Source organism: Heteronotia binoei, chromosome 3 (assembly GCF_032191835.1).
Source record: "Heteronotia binoei isolate CCM8104 ecotype False Entrance Well chromosome 3, APGP_CSIRO_Hbin_v1, whole genome shotgun sequence".
In the NCBI taxonomy this organism is placed as follows: Eukaryota; Metazoa; Chordata; class Lepidosauria; order Squamata; family Gekkonidae; genus Heteronotia; species Heteronotia binoei.
The window spans coordinates 174,716,675-174,737,058 of record NC_083225.1 but is presented as its reverse complement, the minus strand read 5'-3'; the positions used below and the strand labels follow the sequence as shown (position 1 = coordinate 174,737,058).

Here is a 20,384-nt window from a genome sequence, read left to right as displayed (position 1 = left end):
CAGGAAGACCTCTCCTTGTACAAAGGGTGTATTCTTTGGGGCAGCAGAGTAGTGGTGCCTCCCCCACTCCAGAAGCAAGCGCTCAAAGCCTTGCACGAGACGCACCAGGGGATAGTGCGTATGAAAGCTCTGGCGCTGAGCTATGTATGGTGGCCGGGAATGGATGAAGAGATTGAGGGGTGGGTTAGGAGGTGCCCTCCCTGCCAAGAGTCCTGGCCGAATCTGTCCGGTGCCCCCATTCACTGCTGGGAATCCATCGGGTGCCGTGGTCCCGGCTACACTTAAGACTTTGCGGGGCCATACCGCGGCAAATATTCTTTATCTCAGTGGATGCTTACACGAAGCGGCTGGAGGTAATCCCAGTCACTTCCACCTTCACCGCGGCTGCAGTCAGAGCCTTATGGAGGTTTTTTTGCACCCATGGAATCCCTGACACTGTAGTGACAAACAACGGCACCGTGTTTACTTCCGGAAGTTCCAGGAATTCCTGAATAGGTATCTCATCCACCACATACGGTCCGTTCCCTTTCACCCGGACACTAACAGCCAAGTGGAGCGCATGGTTCACACTATCAAGGAGGCCCTGGGTCGCATAGTCCAAGGGGATTGGGACCACCGACTGTCTACCTTCATGTTTGGGAACAGAATCAACCCCAATCCGGCTATGGGCGTAAGCCCTGCCGGGTTACTCATGGGCAGGCGGTTAACCACCTGGCTAGATAGGTTACACCCTGACCGGGCCCCAGGCCTCTGCAGCTCCCCCGAGAACAGGGAGGCCACGAGGGGGTTCTTTCCAGGGGATCTGGTCTATGCTAAGAACTTTGTGAATGGGCTGGAGTGGATACCAGTTTGGGTGCTGCGGCTCACTGGGTCCCGCTCTTACGAGGTCTTGTCAGAAGGGGGGCAGCTCCTCCGCAGACACATAGACCAACTGCCGCCGCACGCTGCCGGAGGAACCGGCAGGGCCAGGGGGAGTGGGGAATGGGGAGAGCACGGGGCCGCCGCAAGAAGCAACCCTGCCGAGCTCGCCAAGGTCACTGGCGGAGGAGCCTTATAGGGCGGGGGAGATACCTCCGCAGGATCGAGACAACGCTCTGCCGATTGCGGCCCAAAGGGAGGAACCAGCGGTTACAGAACCCCAGATAGTAGCCCCAGCTTCCCAGATCGAACCTTGGCGGTCGCTCAGAGAGCGGTGGCCGCCTGCTCATTTGAAAGACTATGTATCTTGAACTAGCGGGGAAGCAGTGTTGTGTCTGGCGTTTGTCCCAGAAAGTACGGCACAGCGCACCTGTGGGTGGTGCCTGGAAGGAACGAACGCAGCCCGCCTATGAAGATCAGTGGTGGGAAGTTTAACTGGCCAGGATTGGACCTGACGGGGAAGAAGGTTGTTCCGGGAAATGTATATAACGGGACCCGGCCCTGCCATGTTGTCTTTGTGATGTGCTCGCTAATAAAGCATGTTGCCATCTGAACATCTCCGACTTCAGTACATTACATGGTAAAAATGAGCAAAATGTTGCAATCTAATAAAACTGCTGCTGATTCTCAACATCTTGTCAAACAGAAGTGAGTGAACCTGCAATGCATCTGAGGTGCCAGTGGCTCTGGACGAGGCTTGAACACTCTCGCCTTGGATAGAGAGGCCTGCTCTCTCAGCAAGGAACCTCCCAAGTGAACAGAAGCAGTGAGAATTTTATTAATCCTATTTCAATTACTTTGTACATAATATGCCTCTATTTACCAAATGTCAATATAGGAGTGGCTTCTGAAGACTTCAGAATGTGCTTTGTGCAAACATAGCTGGTCTCAGAGGAAGAGCTAAACTTCCGCAGGTTTTTAGAATTTCTAAGGTCTTCTTGGAACAAAGTAGGAGTCCAGTGGCACCTTGAAGACCAACAAAGTTTAATTCTGGGTATAAACTTTCACGTACATGCACACTTCTTCAAATACATCCGCTGGCTTGGACATGCTATTTTAAAAGGAGATGCAGTTCCAATTTCCCTGTTTACTGTTAAGCCTTGAATATATTAATTCCTGAATTCTTGTTAATGGAATTTGGAGCTGTAGAATCCAGTGTTTCTTGGGGAGGTGTGTGCTGCGTCTCCTGCTATGCTGTTGCTTATGCTTTCATTCTTCCATACCTGTGAATGTGCCACTGTCCAGCTATCAAGGCTCACCCCCATGTTAAGACTCACAACAGAAACAGTGGTAGTAGCCAGTATTCCCTCTAAGCTGTGGAGCCTTGTGAGCAAAAATTCTACTTTGTGAGCTACTGACATTAAGGTTGTGTGCTGCTGCATAGTTTGCTCTAGGGCCTTTTTTTCCTGAGCTGAGACAAAAATGTGTGAGCTGGAGGCTAAAAAATTGTGAGCTAGCTCACACTAATTCAGCTTAGAGGAAACACTGGTGGTAAACGGCAGCTCTTGAGGTATTAGTGTCACTGGCTGACCCTTCAACCCTTGGTGAATAGAGTCTAACAACTAATTCCCCTGCAGGATCAGACCAAAGATTCATCTAGCCCGAAGATACTGTTTGCATCACTGGCTGAAGAGCTGTGTGACGTTTGCAAGTAAGGCAATGACCAATCCCATTTGCTCTCAGAATCTGGGCACCGCTCAGTTGCTCTAAACAGAAGTTCCATTTTCACCCAAGATCAAAGTTGGCATGGCTACATTCAGTTCTAACATAAACCCGCACGTACAGCCATAGTGGAAATGAGTAAACAGATACGGACACCTATTTAGTGCTTTGAGTGCTGGAAACATAAAGGATTGTCAATTACAGTTGGCATAATACTACGGATTATAGAAGTTCCTTGGTGATGTGGTTCTTGTGCACGAGTCAAACATAGCAAGGCAGCCCAACTTAATTAACCTATCCACGGGACTCTGTGTGCGCACTTGAATTTTCCCCCCTTAAGCAGAGACAGCATTTATTGCCGAATTTTGTTGCTAGCCAGATTTTTTTTTAAATGCAAATAAATAACCCATTTCTTAAATTGCCTAGGCCATCAACATCTTATTCTTCTTCCACTTTATCTGGGAATTGTTCTCTGTTTAGTGATGAAAAACCACTACTGTACTCTGGAGCCTCTAAATCCATTGCTGGAACTTGTTTCGGGTGCAGGCCAGGGGACATCTGTGACAAACCTTTTCTGGAAACCGAGGGGATTATGTTGCCTCTTTGATGAATCTGAAGAACCTGGTTGATTTTGAAATATAGGCCTTTCCTCAGTTACAAGATGTTCTTAGGGTCACAAGCTTAAAAGATTTGAGGCTATGCTGTGAGGTAAGTTTTGTACTGAGCATTAAGAGTACAGAGATCACTGAAGCAGGAAGTTTAATAAAACAAATATTTATTTGTATACAGGTTATGTGGTGAATTCTCTTCAAAGCTTGTAGCTACCCGTTCTGCTCATCACCAGAGACAGGCTTCACAACTCTGTTCTCCCCCAGAAGTAGGGTTAAACTACTCTGCTAGACTACCAGGCAAAGCTACTGATGAAGCTGTCCACTCCCTTGCTGAGACCATTCCCCTTTTTCTGCCTGAGCTCTTCAGGCAGTCCTCAGCTTCCCTACAGAAGGTGCCTGGATGATGGAGCAGCACTCCCATAGGTACCAGTGTGAAAACAACTTTTACCTCTCAGGGGTAGAACAGCCTCCTTTCCATCACAACATCCACAGAAGTCTCAGCCAGTTTCCAAAATGGAAGCCGACCCAACGGGTAGCATGAACAAAAACAAAACTGCAACCACAGCACAATGCAACAACGCCTGTAATGCTTACTTTCCTTCTGCAGAAATGATTAAACACTTTTACTCATTTCAGCACCGCTCAGTTTCACACACAGCCAGATTTGCTACTTTGGTTTTGCACCAGTAAATGCCAATGTTAGAGATTTTTCCACTGTCCTACCGATAAGTAGGTCTATGAATTCTGGGTCTCCAGGATGCATAAATAATGCTGGCCTGCTGGTTTTAGAGATAATCTGTTACTGCCCTGTCCCCCGCCCCCATCTTTTTTTTTCTGGATTGAAAAAAATGTTTGATGCGTATAGCAACTTAAAAAAAAAAAACGTGCTGGGAAAACAGCATCCAGCGTACAGACTATTGGACTTCTTGCCATGTAGATCATTCTTCTTCCAAAAAGAGGAACTGGAGTCAAACATTTCTCAAAAACTGACACAATCCACCTGGGCATTACTGTAGGAAAAAATTCCATTTCTTGAATGAACTCCCCCCCCGCCCACGTACTTCAGAGGCAGGGTGTTTTTTTTAATTGTAGATCAGCATGATCAACACAGAACATGTTATTTCCAATATAAAACCTTTTCCATTAATGACTCGTAATTAAAACATGCAAATTACCATTAACCCATTCATCTCCATAATTTACGGGACATAATTACATCTCAGAGCAGAAGAAAAAGAGCAAGCACGCAGGAATGTCTTCACCAGTCCAAAGGATGCATATACATTTTTTTCTTCAAAAAGTGCAATATAGACAACTCAGTCCATTTTTTCCTCTTGGAAGAAGTCTGCATCATTCATGTAGCCTTCGAGATCTGCATAGTGCTTCACAGATTATATAAAAACACATTAACTTCAGCAGAAATCCCAGGTGAAGGTTTTATGTTACTTGCTGACATAATTCACAATCAAGATCAATAACTATCTCCAGATTATCACTGAACACCATCCCTGAAGTTTTAATGGCACCACAGCTAAGGCAATTTTGGTGGGTGCTGCTTTTTTTCAACCCCCATAGAAAAGACTGCATCCGTCAAAATTCTTCCTTTGACACAAGTGTAAGAGGCCACAAATTCTGCCTCCTAGGAAATCTGCCACCTTTATTGACAAAGCAGATGCACAATGAATTTCATTCCTGTAGCTGTGCCAAGGTTACGTGTTTGTTCACTGATATTTGAGGCTGCTAGGTCCAAAATGCACAATGAAGGAACTACTTGGGAGTCCTTGTTCCTATAATGTAAAGTGGCTCGTTATAGGGACAACGGAATTAGCAACAGGTTGGAAAACAGGCAGGCACCCCATCCCACCTTTGCCTTCCAGTGGATTAAAGCTGTGACAGCAGCAGGAAGTCTAATCATGGCAGGGATGTCCCACAAGAAGGGACCTCAGCTCCCAGGATCAGAAGAAGTGCGGGTGCCTTTGTTTCCAGTGGTGCCACCTCTCTGCCCAATTTCTCTTCCCAGCCACAAATATTGCAAACCAAGCATTTACTTTGTTGGTCTCTCTCCCAGTCCACCTTGGCATTGAAACCAGCTTTCCCTGCGTCGGTCATATGAGGCCCCAAAGTGAAATCTGGACTATCTCCAAGATGAAGGCTGAAAGGCCAGCAGTGGGCCTATACCCACCCCGGAAACAAAGCCTGCTTCAAGAGGAACATGCCTCTCCCTTTGCCAAGCTCTCACTATATATTAATCAAGATTTAATTAGGCACAAAGGATCCCACTACATTAATAATTGTGCTAATTCACATAATTCATTATTGACTAAGAAGTTTACTCCATTCACTTCAATCCAATACCAGTCAGTTGAAATTGCCTCCCAACGCTAACACCACACCACCTCTAACACACCTCCTCCGTGGCATATGACTTTCTGTGCGCTCTCAGTTGGAAATGGTCCTAGGTGCTATGAACTCTCTCTTTCTCAACAGCCAATCAGGGAGCTCATCTGCGGGCTCACCTAGGTTCCTCACCCCTTCGTTTGAGTCCAGGGGAAAAATGGAATTTAAAAAAAAAATCAAGCTTTTAGCCTTGTTATCAGATGTCAGAAACGGATCTTGCTCAGCATGCCTGCGATGTTTTCCCACAGGCCCCAGACTTGCAGTGGCCCTGCCATGTCCAGAGAGGGATTGCTGGCTCAATACCACTGACTTCTAATCATACAAGTCCTATTCTCCCAGCCTGTGCTTCTGCTGCTCTTTACCTTGAATTTATTTTTGGGATTACTGGCTGTCCAGATGCTGTAAGACTGCTGCTTTGGATTCAGACTTTTTTTTAACCTGCAGCCTGTGCAGACAGGTAGCTGCAAGCCCCTGCTTACCCCTTTTCCTGTCCCTCTTTTGGCCTCTTGCCTTTCCTTTCTTGAATGATACTAATTGCACAGCCTGTGTGCCTTCGGCAATTTGGAATATTTGCATCTTAATGATGGTTTTCTAGTATTTGATATCACTCTGACTGCTTGTCTGTGTCCTAACTGTTCCCCTCAGTAAAGCTGTCTCTGCTATCACCTACCTCCAGTGTACTGAGGCCTTGAGAAATCGGAGAAATACTACTTCCAAGGTGTGCCAGGAGCTTTCTCGCTTTGTCAAAAGATCCCCTTGTAGCTGTAGCTGTTTGAATGTTACTGCTCAAATTTGTCTCATTTCCTTAAACTGTGTGTAGAACCTAAACGTGCAGGTCTCAGGCAGCGGAAGGATATTCCACTACTATGGGACCGTACTGGAAAGTGAGCCCCATTTACACAGACACAGATGTCAAATCACGGTGTTAGGAGGTGATCATGCTAAAAAGGTAAAGGTAGTCCCCGGTGCAAGCACCAGTCGTTTCCTACTCTTTGCTTTCACAACGTTTTCACGGCAGACCTTTTACGGAGTGGTTTGCCATTGCCTTCCCCAGTCATCTACACTTCCCCCCCAGCAAGCTGGGTTCTCATTTGACCGACCTCGGAAGGATGGAAGGCTGAGTCAACCTGGAGCCGGCTACCTGAACCCAGCTTCTGCCGGGATCAAACTCAGGTCATGAGCAGAGTTTAGAACTGCAGTGCTGCAGCTTTACCACTCTGCACCATGGGGCTCTTCTGATCATGCTACCATACTAGAAACAGTGGAAATACGATTTTAGACTAAAGCAGGAAAATAACTGAAGTGGTGATACTTTTCTAAGCAGGTGATACTTCCAGTAATCTCCCCCCCCTAGGATTTCCTTCCTCTTTACACTCTTCACCACCTTTAATGACTTACACTATTCTTCACAAAAAGTTACTGCTCCATTGATGATTAATTTTACCTTCCGGCAAAGCAGTAGAATTTACCCAACAATCAATTCCCACTTTACCTTCTGGATCCAGCCATCTTCTTCCAGCTGACTGAAGACTCTGTCCACTCTGTCTTTAAGTGGCTCGTCCTGAAATTCGTCTTGCTTCATAACAGAGCAGCAATCCTGATACAACTTGTATTTAAAATGCTTCAGTCTGTGATAAACTTCAGTACGATTTCCGCACACAATCCCGACCTTTAATCTCTACATCAAAAGGCAAGCTTATTTACTGTGCGTGTCTTGGACAATCATACAGTTATGTCATGAACTAACCTAATGAGTGGATCATGGCGAAATTATAACACAGAAGGGATATTTATCAGCAGGCCTCAGATTCAGCAGAAGCTCAGCTCCTGAACCTTTCTGACGGTCCCCCCTCTTCCTCCCCACCTATCTTGTCCACTGAATAGTAGGTGCAGCTGCATAACAATCCCTGGATTAGGAGAGCAGGCAGCCAGTCAGTCACCAGGGGCTTTGCCACACACCCAGCAGCCCTCATTAAGCCCTGGAGAAACCCACACCACCCTCTCTCCACTTCTTATGTGATTTTGGGTGAGCTGGCTTGCTGGCCTTTTGACTGGTGGTGGAGGGGGGCAGCCCTGGAGAACCCCAGACAAGCGAGGCCTGCTTGGGCTGGCTAGAGATCCAACCAGCAAGCGGGCCTCGATCGCCCAGGGCTCTTTCTTGCATTGGGTTGCTTTTGGTGGGGGGGGGGGAAGCATATGCTAATGAGCTCTACCACCTATTTTTCTACAAAATGACCCGTTTATCAGTAAGTATCTAACTGAAAGTAGTTCTTGCACTCCCTCCTGATAGCAATCAATCAGCCTTTCCTTCCTTGCTGCCTTAAGAACAGCAATTCAGGAAGCCCCCAGGTTGGTCACTTGCTTCATTTAGTTCAAATACTGGTACAACTGCAGCAAATTTAAAATACTGAAATTCAAAGGACTACCAAGCAATCTGCAATTTTACGCAAAATTATTTCCATCCAGGCGCATTAAAATTAGTGGATTTAGACTGGGGTAACTCAGCATAGGGTTGCATTCCAAATGGCCTACAAGATAGAATCCTGAACATATATATGAACATATGAAGCTGCCTTCTACTGAATCAGACCCTTGGTCCATCAAAGTCAGTATTGTCTTCTCAGACTGGCAGCGGCTCTCCAGGGTCTCAAGCTGAGGTTTTTCATGCCTATTTGCCTGGACCCTTTTTTGGAGGTACCAGGGATTGAACCTGGGACCTTCTGCTTCCCAAGCAGATGCTCTACCACTGAGCCACCGTCCCACCCCGTCCCTGAAGTGACACCTAGCCATCTGATATATACTGTGTTGTACTATAGCACTAACTGTTGTGGTTTTAATTCATTTATTTAAATGTATTTTATTGTATAATGCATTTATCATAATCATGGCACATTCCATGTCTTGTGAGCCGCCCTGAGCCTGCCTCGGCGGAGAGGGCGGGATATAAATAAAAGTTTATTATTATTATTATTATTGTATGTCTTTTGTCAGTATTCTGTTACTACCTGCAAGTCACAAGGCATATCTCCCCCCCCCATTCAAACCTAACTTGAACTGCAAGGGAATGAAAATCAGAGAGACTGGTTGGTTATCAAAGTCAAACACTGCAAATTCCTAGAATTATACAGAACAGTCAAATCAATGTAAATCTTCATAGTCACCTTGCTTAAAAGGAATGCAAGACTGGGAGTCCCACCTTGTTAAACCGCACACAGGCACAACAGATGTTGCTAAACATAAATGGTGCATGACAAAATGCTTGTAAGTATATGATTCTCACATTAAAAAACCATTACAGTCTCTACACTGCACCAATTCAGCTTCCATATTTAACATTTATTTGGCCATCTAATTTATTTATAAACGGGAACAGATAAATGATAAATGAGTTATGGTAAATGCAAAAGCTCCTTACAAAGAGCTAGGCCAACTGCAGTCTATCACTGAAAGGATTTTAATGCCCGCTCACCAAGGTATCAAGGACAGACTGTTCTGGAGAGGTCAGATATCAGGGCCCTTGACATAAAGCACACAAAGCATCACCCTACCATTAACCTATTAATCGAACAGATAGGTGTAGAATATATTACAATGTATATCTGAACCAACAGGATATACGGTCTTTGTAAAGTCACTCCATATAGAATTTTACATTGTTTCACGCGATTATGTTGATTATTGCATGAAAACACCCCTTATTCAGAGTAAATGAAATCTGTCACATTTGAGAGCCAGTGTGGTATAGTGATTAAGAATGTTGGATTAGGATCTGGGCGACCCAGGTTCGAATCCCTGCTCTACCATGGAGGCTCACTTGGGTGACCTTGGGTCAGTCATACCCTCCCAGCCTAACCTACCTCGCAGGGTTGTTGTGAGGATAAAATGGGGGAAAAGAGAATGACGTAACTGTCTTGGGTCCCCATTGCAAATAAAAGTGAGGTATAAACAAATTAAATAAATAAATATTGTTGAGACCAATAAAGTTATACTGTCAAAGTTTTCAACTTATCTATAAACATGGGCTACATATGAAGTACATCGTGGAAGTTGCAACATTTATATATCTAACAACAAGCGTAGAAAGTACTTCATTTTAATGGATTTTACAGATGCCTCGCTATAGTAGTTGTACATTTCCTCTCTGAGGTCTGTGTTAAGTGCCGTCAAATGCTTAAAATCCTTCAATCAAAACAGGCTTAAAATCCTAACAAACAAATATAAGTCATCAAAATGCAACGTGCTTCATTTTTTCAGCCCACTGTAGGTTCTGAGATTTCGGGACCACTCAACATTTACCTGTTTGTCATGCGACATGAAGTCATCTATTTCCATGGTTCTGGTATTGTATGATTTTCCTGACAGAACCACTGTGAGTTTGCAGTACCTCTGCAGTTCACAGGCCTGGCAGGAACGTTGTTCTGCATTTCCAAAAATTATGTTGACATTAGGGTAACTATCCACACGTTCCTACAAAAAGAGATGCGGTTGAAATTCTGTTGACAATTCAGCTGTAGTTTCGACGAGACTACAGAATTCGTATCTACATTGGACACTGCAAAACTTTTGTGCCCTGACATTATGACGTAGGTCCCCAATTAGAAGTTTAAAATAGTCTATTATTATTCTCCTTTAGAAACAAAATTAACATTGCTTTACTTTGATAGAATTTAATTATGGTTCTTATACTGTATAGTCTATGAGCTATATCTGAAGCAGCAAGCGGTGCTCCTCCCCTGCCACAGATGAAAGCTCCTCCCCTGCCACAGGTGTTGTTAGTCTTTAAGGTGCTACTGGACTCTTGCTTTTTTGTGCTGCTACAGACTAAGCCAGACTAAGAAGGCCACCAATCCTCAGCAATTAGTATACAGATCGTGCACTGTTACTGTGTGACTGGTTCAAGGATGTATACAGGTAGTTTCAAATCCAACCAAATCCAATTCAAGGCAACAGTTCCGCTAACATGTACATGATTACAGACATCAAGGCTGAAGAAACAGATCTATGAGTTGGGAGCAATGTTCCCTCTAAGCTGTGGAGTCTTGTGAACAAAACTTCTACTTTGTGAGCTGCTGGCATTAAAGTTGTGAGTGACTGCATATAAATTAGTTTGCGCTAGGGTCATTTTTCCTGAGCTGAGTAAAAAATGTGTGAGCTGGAGGCTAAAAAATTGTGAGCTAGCTCACACTAACAGCTTAGAGGGAACACTGGTTGGGAGTATGCAACACTACATCCCTACTGCTCTTGAAACTCGTGAGCTGCAACTGCTACCAACATGCTATCCAAAATATTGCCCTATTTAGAATGTGCCTTATTTGGTCCATGGGCAGCCAAACACCAGTTACAGAAACATTCTCCAGCAACAAGAATGATTGAAAAAAGATGCCAATCCTTCAATGAAATTGCTGAGCAGTCAGGTTAAAACGGATAAAAGGAAGTACTTCTTCACCCAAAGGGTGATTAACATGTGGAATTCACTGCCACAGGAGGTGGTGGTGGCTACAAGCATAGCCAGCTTCAAGAGGGGATTGGATAAAAATATGGAGCAGAGGTCCATCAGTGGCTATTAGCCACAGTGTGTGTGTATATATATATATTGGCCACTGTGTGACACAGAGTGTTGGACTGGATGGGCCATTGGTTTGATCCAACATGGCTTCTCTTATGTTCTTATATCTATTGGGTCTGATCCAGAGTTTCATGTGTATCACAATGTGCAGAGAGAGCTTCTACATGACTGGGCATCCCCACTTCTTTTCATTTCAAAGAAAAATCCATATACACAAAGTGACTTTTATGGGGAACTGCTGTCACCATTGAAATGAATAGGGGAAGTCTCTCATACATGTGCACAGATGAGGGAACTATTACAACTATTAAACTTAATTTAAGTGTATTGACTATTACAGTTAATTTAAGGCCTCCCAAAAAATGCAACAGAGGCAAGATTTCAGCTGCAGTATTTAAAACTAGGCACTTGAGATTCAGACATGATCTACTGAAAGTTTACCGATTACAAAAATAAGGACTGTACTGGAAAAAACATCTGAGGATAGCCATTCTAAATACCAATTAGCATATAATGCTAGAGGCAGTTAAATAATAAAACAAGAATTCGAGACCTTATAACGTTCTTTCCAACGACTTCTGGAGAGCAAATTGTCAAGACGAGGCTGAATAATACGGTCGTCCAAGTAACGAAGTGAACTCAGCATCTCTTGTGCATATCTCTTCTGCCTTTCCCCTTCTATTGGAGAACAAGAAATCATATTACGCTAAGTTGCTTAAACTGGCATACTTACTTTTAATAACATTGCACTTGTTCACTTCAAATATGCAGTCTTTTAAAGAGTAATGTAAAAAGTCCTACATTATTTACCGTATAGTGAGATCAAAAATGTGCAATCAACTGAATTGATGAGAAAGGCTCTCACAGTTCTTTTCAAGTGGACACAAGGGCTAAAACGAACCACTGCCAAAACAAAAACAAAAGTAGTAAAATATATATATTTGAACGCATGAGAATTTCCTTCAGGTAAATGTAAAAAGAAACCCTCAAAACACGGGGCACTAAAAATATATGGATAAGCAATTTCTAGCTTAAATTTAATCTTACAGCCTGGAATATGATGCTCCAACAGCGTTTTGTGTGACTTGGCATGCTTCTTCTCTTGTGGCTGCCTTTCATCATCCTCAGATTCCTCATGTTTCAACTCTTTGCCTTCCTCATCGTCCTCCACAATGAAATCCTTCATGCTATCATCGTCAGCTGAGTCACCAATGTCAACCGAGTTGGAGAATAATGGATAGGTATCTTTCAATAATAAGACATCATCTTCAGCATCCTGGTGACAATAAAAAAAAATCCTAGTATTCTCCTCTAAAATAATCTATGTTACTACAGATATCTACATCTGTCTGTCTGTCTCTCTAGTGTGTGCATCTGTGTCTGTGTGTGTATCTGTACCTGGAAGTCATGTTGACTGAATCCTACTGGGGTACTGGAGGATATTCAGAGAGGCAGCTGAATAAAGCCTGCCCTTGTCTCCTGACTACTGGTATTTCAAGGAGGTCTCCCATCCAAGTACTTGCCAGAGTTGACCCTGTTTAACTTAGTTTCTGAGATCTGGCAAGATTGGGCTAGCCTGGGCTATCCAAGTCAGGGCTAAAAGGAGATATATATTTTTAAAAAACATCTATTTGAGTTACACAACATTATCATCACTTGGGCTACCAGACAAAGCCTGCTTACATCAAGTGTACAGCTATCAAAACACATTTAGGATCATGCCGGGAAACATCTTTTAAAATTCAGGTAACTGATTGTGGAATATTTATATTGAGATTCCCAAACTCTGGGTTAGTAATCCAGCATGTTTGCTGAATGACAGCTGGCGTAGCAGCACAAGATGCCAAAGCAAGACAGATTTCCATTCAAGGAACAGGTGCTAATGATGAGACCTTTATAGCCCTTCAATTATTTATCTAAAGCATGTTTAGCTTACCCTCCTCCAAAACAAGGCAGGTTACAATAACAATAAAATATATATTTAAAAACACGTGAAAATTAATGAACACACATAATGCCATGATGCTATTATTATTTTATCTTAATTTCATCTCTGTGCCTACTGCTGTACTGATATATATATGGGAATCACCGCCTTTGATATATGTGTTATTTGTTTTATTGTCTTTTATGGTTTTAGCTTGTAGTTTTTAATTGTTTTAACTCTTGTTGTGATCCGCCCTGAGCCTGCTTGCGGGAAAGGGCGGAATACAAATTAACCAAAGTAAAATTAATTAATTAAAAATTAAGTGACCATGTCAGAAGCCCTCCTGAATAAATTCCATTTCCACCTTACACAACTTGCAGAATCTCAACGAAGCGGGGCCCTTCCTAATAACCGCAGGAACGTCAAGAACTTTTCAAAAGCATGCATCAGCCAGCACTAAACTGCACCTCACAATGATCGCTGTCACTCCTCGTCTGAGTCGACAGCCGCTGGGAAAGTTCTCGCAGCTTCATCAGCCTCTTCTGTTTTCTTTTTGAATCTTCCTCTGCAGGAGATGTGTGCTGCTCCTGTTCGCCAGATGAATCTCCCTCGTCTATTATGCAACTGCGTTTAGCAGACACTTTTCTAACAATGCCACTGTCATCACTTCCGTCGCTATCTTCGTACATCACGGATGATCGTGACCTTTTGTGCTTCCCCGGAACGATGCTTTCTTCTTCCACGTCTTCTACGGTGCCATCGCAGCCTGCGTTGATGTCTGGAAGCCGACTCTCATTAACTGTGGTTTCTTCTTTGCTTCCATTAACTACTGATTCACCTTTTTCCTCCACTTCATCTTCTGAACTGGTTTCAGTTTCCTTCTCTGATGCGGATGTGCTTTCATCCTCCTCTTCCTCACTGTCAAGCAATTTGGTTCTCTTAGTCCGATTCCAATCGACCCGAGATTTGGCTGCGAGTTCTTTTGCTCTTGTGCTTCTCCTCGTTTCGTAGCTTCTACTTGTTTCCATAAGGTCTAACTTCTAGAAGAGGCAAAAGTATATATGAGATAAAGCACTGTTTTTCTGCATTCATATTATATGGAAGCGTGAGGCTTTGGGGGGAAAATAGCCAGAAAAAAATCAAGATGCTCCCTCTCCAGTTCAAACTTGAAAACTGGAAACTCTCATGACATTTTTAATAGAAACTCGATGGACCATGGTCTCATCTGTATTTGGACTGCAGCACACGGGGAGAAGAGAGTGTGTTAACCAACGTTCCCTCTAAGTTGCAGAGTCTTGTGAGCAAAACTTCTACTTTGTGAGCTACTGGCATTAAAGCTGTGAGCTACTGCATAAGTTAGTGGGGTCTGGGTTCATCCTTCCTGAGCTAAGACAAAAATGTGTGAGCTGGAGGCTAACTATCTGTGAGCTAGCTCATGCTAACTCAGCTTAGAGGGAACGCTGGTGTTAACCCCCTTTCCTTCCCACCTTCCTGGAGATACTCTGCTGGGGAAAACGTGGACACCTGCTCATCTCCCTAAAGAACAAGGAACAGCTTCAAGTGAATGCTCATAAACCTCCCCCTGTCATGTCTAGTCTGGCACTTGGTGATGGAAGGACTGTGGTTGCATTTGACTAGATTACTAAACTATACTTGGCCCAGAAATCTGGGAATTTGTCAAGCATCTTGGTCTGGCAACACCCCCCCATATCTAATCATATATTGAGTTTTGAGAATCCCTTATTTTACTCTTCATTTTTAAAAACTTGGCTCCCCTTCCTAGATTAAGAGTCAAACAACAAAGATTTTGAATGTATTATCCCACCTTGGTATAGCTTCCTAGGTATTTTATTATCTGTTTGCACTTCTGTTTTAGTACTTTGTCATGGGAGCGAAGAACGGTCCTGTATGTTTTACAGGCAATATTATAACTAACTTCTCTCTCATAGTTATTAAACTGTTTTCACTAGTTCACATTGTATGTTACTTTTATGATACTTGCCCTCTGTTAAATTATTGGAATTATTAAATTTAAAAATAAAGAATAAAAAAAGTTCCAGCCCGGCATAAAAACACAGATCATTAAAAACACCACAAACAACTTAAAACCAACAGTTTACAGTTAAAAAAAAATCAGCCCCTTAATTGAAAGCCTGATGAATGGAAACATTTTAGCCCAAAAGAAAGCAACGAAGACATCAGGCGTGTCTCAAGGAGGAGAGCATTCCGTATAAGCCAGCATTTTCCAACCTTTTCGGTTGGGAAAGAGGGCATATTCATCATAACTTCCTCCAGTTGCCCTCAGCTCCCCCACAACATCACTGATGTTTTACATTAAAAGATCATTAAAGTTTAAAATCATATTTTAGATTTCATTTAGCAATAACGAGTGTCTCTTTTTTTTTAGAAAAAATAACCTGGTTTAAAATGAAACCCAAGTTTTAATGCAAACATTTCATTTCTTAAATCTGAGGACCTGACTCTCTCATCAATTTAGGAAAGGCTGTTCTTTCTCCTTGTAAAAGAAAGGACCAATAATGATGTTTTCCATCACAGCGCCTGGACATTGCAAAGATTCATGTAGTTACACTATGGCTCACTACGGAGGATGAGGGGCTGGATGCCACAACAGGTGTCCTTTCCTGATTGATCTAGGTGACCTTTTACTCTTATTTGATGCTTAGACCAGATCTTAGTAATTGTCTCAATACTAAAGTTCAAAGAACACAGACCTTGCATCTCATGAAGGACACTAATCTGTCCACTCGCTATTACTGGCTTTTGACTCCTGTTGAACCTATTAACTTTTTTTTATAGAGTGAGTATAGGGCAGGGTAAAGGAGAAGCGGGAAAATGAAGTTGAAAGCAATCCTGGAAAGAAAAAGAACCTCCTAATCGTTGAGTCTAACCAGCACCTGTCTACAAAAAATCTGTAATGATTACAGATTCTATACGGGGCCACAAATTTTATTTAAAAATACGGACTTTGTATCATTTATTAAAACACTGACACTATTAGTTTAAAAACTTACAGTGTAACTTCTATGCTGCATGAAGACTTATAGAGATTAAAAGCAATGTCTGATGGTTATAGTGACCCATTTACTTGAAATCTAAATACAATATATGATATTTTGATTTAAATCTGGCTCTTATTTGGCAATTTAAATTGCCTCGGTTTAAACCAATGCATTTTGCTTGCTCTGATTTACCCAACTGCAGAGACTGTTTACAAAACTGCTGTATACAAAACTGCAGAAACTGACACAGTAACGAGGTGGAATGAATTCTGCATTTGGTCAGATTAGGGTTGCCACCCTGAGAAAGAAAATTCCTGGAGATTTGGGGGCAGGGTTCAGGGAAGGACCTCAGTGGGGTATAATGTAGGGTTGCCAAGTCTGGGTAAGAAACTACTTGGGAGACTTTGGGGATGGATCCAGAAGAGGGTGAGATTTGGGGCAGGGAGGGGCCTCAGCATGGTACAGTGCCATAGAGTTCACCCTTCAAAGCAGCCATTTTCTCCAGGGGAGCTGATCTCTGCCAGTTGGAGATCAGTTGTAAAAGCAGATCTCCAGGTCCCACCTGAAGGCTGGCAGCCCTAGTATAATGCAATAGAGTCGACCCTTTAAAGCAGCCATTTTCTCCACAGGAATTAACCCTGCACTTCCTTGGTCGTTTCCCATCCAAGTACTGACCAGGCAGGGGTGGGAAATTCCTGGAGATTTGGGAGCAGTGTCAGCGCAGAGCAGAATTTGGGGAGGGATTTCACCTACAACCTTTGGTATACCACAAAGTCTGCCATTTCCTCCAGGAGAACTGATTTCTGTAGTCTGAAGCTTGGCAGTTAATTCCGGGCAGGCCTCATTTTGGGCAGGAGCTCACAGGAGCGGAGCTCCACCACCTCTAAAAGTTATTGTGCTCTTTCTTTCTCTCTCTCCCCCCCCCCCCCAATACTTGCTTTTGGGCTTCATTGTTCAGCCCCCCTGTGAGAATTTTGCCAAACTCTAAGGTTTGACCAACTTTCTAATATTTCCCCCCACAAAAAGTAGGAAAATAACCAAAACATAAAAAGCAGACAGATGGAAATCTTCATCATGCCACTGTGGCCAAATAGGAGGAAGTAATTTTAAAAAGTATGACAGGAGTAAGGTTTTATTATGACAATTATAGTTCAAGAAGCATTTTAAGGTATACGCTGAGCTGATATTTAGTCCACCTTCCAGTGATTTCAGGGGTGTGTGGCATATGCAAATGAGTTGTGCTAATGAACGCTGGCACCTCTTTTTTTACGAAATGACCGGGAGAACTCCAGAACTCACACAAGGAGGCTGAGAACTCCTACCTTCAAGACTAGCAACATTTATTCCAGGTGGGTAGCCACATCAGTCTGCAGCAGCGGAACAAAGGCTGAGTCTAGTGGTACCTCTAAGACCAACGAAGCTTCATTCGGTGTGTATAATTTTCCATGTGCATGCTAGGGTTGCCAGCTCCAGGTTGGGAAATACCTGGAGATTTTGGGGGGTAGAACCTGAGGAGGCAGGGACTTCTTTGGTGGGGTGCAATGCCATAGATCCCACCTCCCAAAGCGGCCATTTTCTCCAGGCAGACTGATCTCTGTCGCCTGGAGAGCAGTTGCATTCCCAGGAGCTATCCAGGCACCCACTGGAGGTTGGCAACTCCAGCGCATGCACACCCAAGCTGATCCCCAGAATTAAATTTTGTTGGTCTTTAAAGACGCCACTGGATTCAAACTTTGCAACATTTAAGAACATAAGAGAAGCCATGTTGGATCAGGCCAATGGCCCATCCAGTCCAACACTCTGCGTCACTCAGTGGCCAATATGTGTTTGTGTGTGTGTATACACAAACATTTACTCCAACATGGCTTTCCCCAGTCAGAGCTCCCAGCCTGCCTTGGCTATCGCATGCTCCTACTCCCCTCCTTCTCCTTAGGTGCGCAAAGGTCTTGGCTTCTGAGCGCGAGGGAGAAAAACCTCTGCACGCGCTCAGAGACCCGCTGCGGCTCCTCCCCCCCTCAGGCCTCCGTTCTGTTTTGAGGCCCCTCCTCCCACCCGCGCTTTGCGGCAACGGGCCCCGCGCGCGACTCTGCCACGCCCCCTCCCCCCCCCCCGTACCTTTGGTTTCAACGGTCACCTCTTTCCGCGTAAACTTAGAGACTGGACCAAAACGGTGCGGGGGGGAGGAGGAGAGGCAGATTGGAGGAGCCGGTAGACTTTTCGCGCCTCCCGATTGGCTGCCGCTTCCTGCCACTCACGGGCGCCCCCGTTGGTTCGTTTATTAAAACCGCGCTCGCTTGCTTTGTCGGCCCTCCCTTGTGGAAGAGGCCGCAACTGCGCAACGGGTGTCACGTGACGCGCCCGCGAAGCCCGAGTTTCTTTCGTGAGTCGGAGACTGCGCATGTCGCTTAAATGAACGCCGAGGAATAGGCCTAGTTGCTTTTTCGCTTTGTGAGCGCTAGGGGGAGCTGTTGCCTAGCCGTTCATGACTCAAAGGTCTCTGAATGTTTATTGCTAAGGTGGCGAGAGTGAGACGCGGAGGCGGTCGCTGTTCAAGCTTGCGGTGGTGGAGCGTTTGCAAAATTTTGGGGGTTGCCCCAGCGACCAACTCGTCAAAGAAGGTGCAAATAGCCGGGGGGGGGGGTGCGTGCGATGATAGCAAGGTTTGATAGCAGGAAAGCGGCTCTAAGGCAGGAGGAGAGGCCAAGCTTTAATCAATGGGATGGAATTTGCAGGCGTTTACAAGACTTTTATGATTTTCTTCTGTCATGCATTGTAGCCAGTGGTTGTCGTGCAACACCGCACTTGAAGTCTGGCTTGACCTGTAATAGAGTTGCCAGTCTCCAGGTGGGGGATGGAGTTCTTCCACTATTATAACTTGCCTCCAACAGAGATCAGTTCCCCCTGGAGAAAATGGCTGCTTTGGAAGGTGGAGTCTATGGTATTATACCTCGCTGAGGTCCTTCCCTTCCCCAAACCCCACCCCCCTCAGGCCCCACCCCCAAAATCACCAGGTATTTCCCAACCCAGAGCTGGCAACCCTCATATAATGTTTCAAAACGAAATCCAGGCATATTCTATGTCATTTTCTATGTCATATTCTATGTCATTTCAGAGGTCCATCAGTGGCTATTAGCCACAGTGTGTGTGTATGTATAAAATTTTTTGCCACTGTGTGACACAGTGTTGGACTGGATGGGCCATTGGCCTGATCCAACATGGCCTCTCTTATGTTCTTAATTACAAATGATACTCAAATGTTCATTTTCTCAGCCTAGACTGAGCCAGTGATAATCTATATTAGGGGTTCCCTATGCAGGGGTGTCAAACATGCAGTTTGGGCGGCCGAATCAAGCCCCCAGAGGGCTCCGATCAGGCCCCTGAGCAACTGGCTGTCATCTGCTTCCTTCTCCCTCTTTCTTACTTCCTTCTGCATAACAGCTTGCTTTGCAAGGTTTGCTCAATCGCACAGGAGCTACAGAGCAAAGTCTCTTTTTTCTCCATTGACTGAGGTTCCTCCCTTGGGGAGGAAGGGGGGAGAAATAGCTTGCTTTGTGAGGTTCTCTCAATTGCACAGCAGAACTACTGAGCCAAGCCTCTCTTCCTTCTATTGGCTGAGGCTCCCCCCCTCCCCGTCACCTGGAGAAGGAAGGAAAGAGCCAGCGCTTCCTTTGCCCAGTTCCCTGGATCCCATGGGAGAAATACCAAGAAAGCATTTTTAAGACCAATGAGTGCTAATGTTTTTATAGCGTGTTTTAATTTAAAATATATATATATATCTGTGTTTGTGTTTTTTATAAAATTTATATCTCTGCTACCTAATCTTGAATAGGTACACGCATGTCCCAGCCAGGGTTCCCTCTAAGCTGAGTTAGTGTGAGCTAGCTCACAGATTTTTAGCTTCCAGCTCACGCTTTTTTTTTTTTTAGCTCAGGAAGGATGACCCCAGAGCATAATAATTTATGCAGCAGCTCACAACTTTAATACCAGTAGCTCACAAAGTAGAATTTTTGCTCAGAAGACTGCAGCTTAGAGCAGGGGTGGCCAACGGTAGCTCTCCAGTTGTTTTTTGCCTACAACTCCCATCAGCCCCAGCCAGCATGGCCAATGGCTGGGGCTGATGGAAGTTGTAGACAAAAAACATCTGGAGAGCTACCGTTGGCCACCCCTGGCTTAGAGGGAACATTGGTCCCGACCCAGCATGGCTTGACCCAACTCAACATGGCCCGGCCCAACAAGGTCTCATTTATGTCAGATCCATCCCTCATAACAAATGATTTTGACAG

General features: G+C 44.3%; 1 protein-coding gene across 2 annotated transcripts; it reads right to left on the bottom strand.

The window, feature by feature from the left end:
- Window positions 1–3,338: 3,338 nt before the first annotated feature.
- Window positions 3,339–18,329, bottom strand: CCDC82 (coiled-coil domain containing 82). 2 transcript variants are annotated; one of them, XM_060234910.1, is made up of 8 exons: window positions 18,217–18,329; window positions 13,549–14,121; window positions 12,202–12,430; window positions 11,965–12,057; window positions 11,708–11,832; window positions 9,885–10,055; window positions 7,081–7,266; window positions 3,339–4,573 (listed from the first exon to the last, which is right to left on the bottom strand). In XM_060234910.1, exons 2-8 carry the CDS (start codon window positions 14,107–14,109, stop codon window positions 4,508–4,510), a joined length of 1,431 nt encoding a protein of 476 aa, XP_060090893.1. In that variant the 5' UTR covers window positions 14,110–14,121; window positions 18,217–18,329; the 3' UTR covers window positions 3,339–4,507. The 2 variants fall into 2 exon arrangements, with proteins under 2 accessions (XP_060090893.1, XP_060090895.1); XM_060234912.1 differs by having other exon boundaries at window positions 18,236–18,299.
- Between the last annotated feature and the right edge of the window lie 2,055 nt (window positions 18,330–20,384).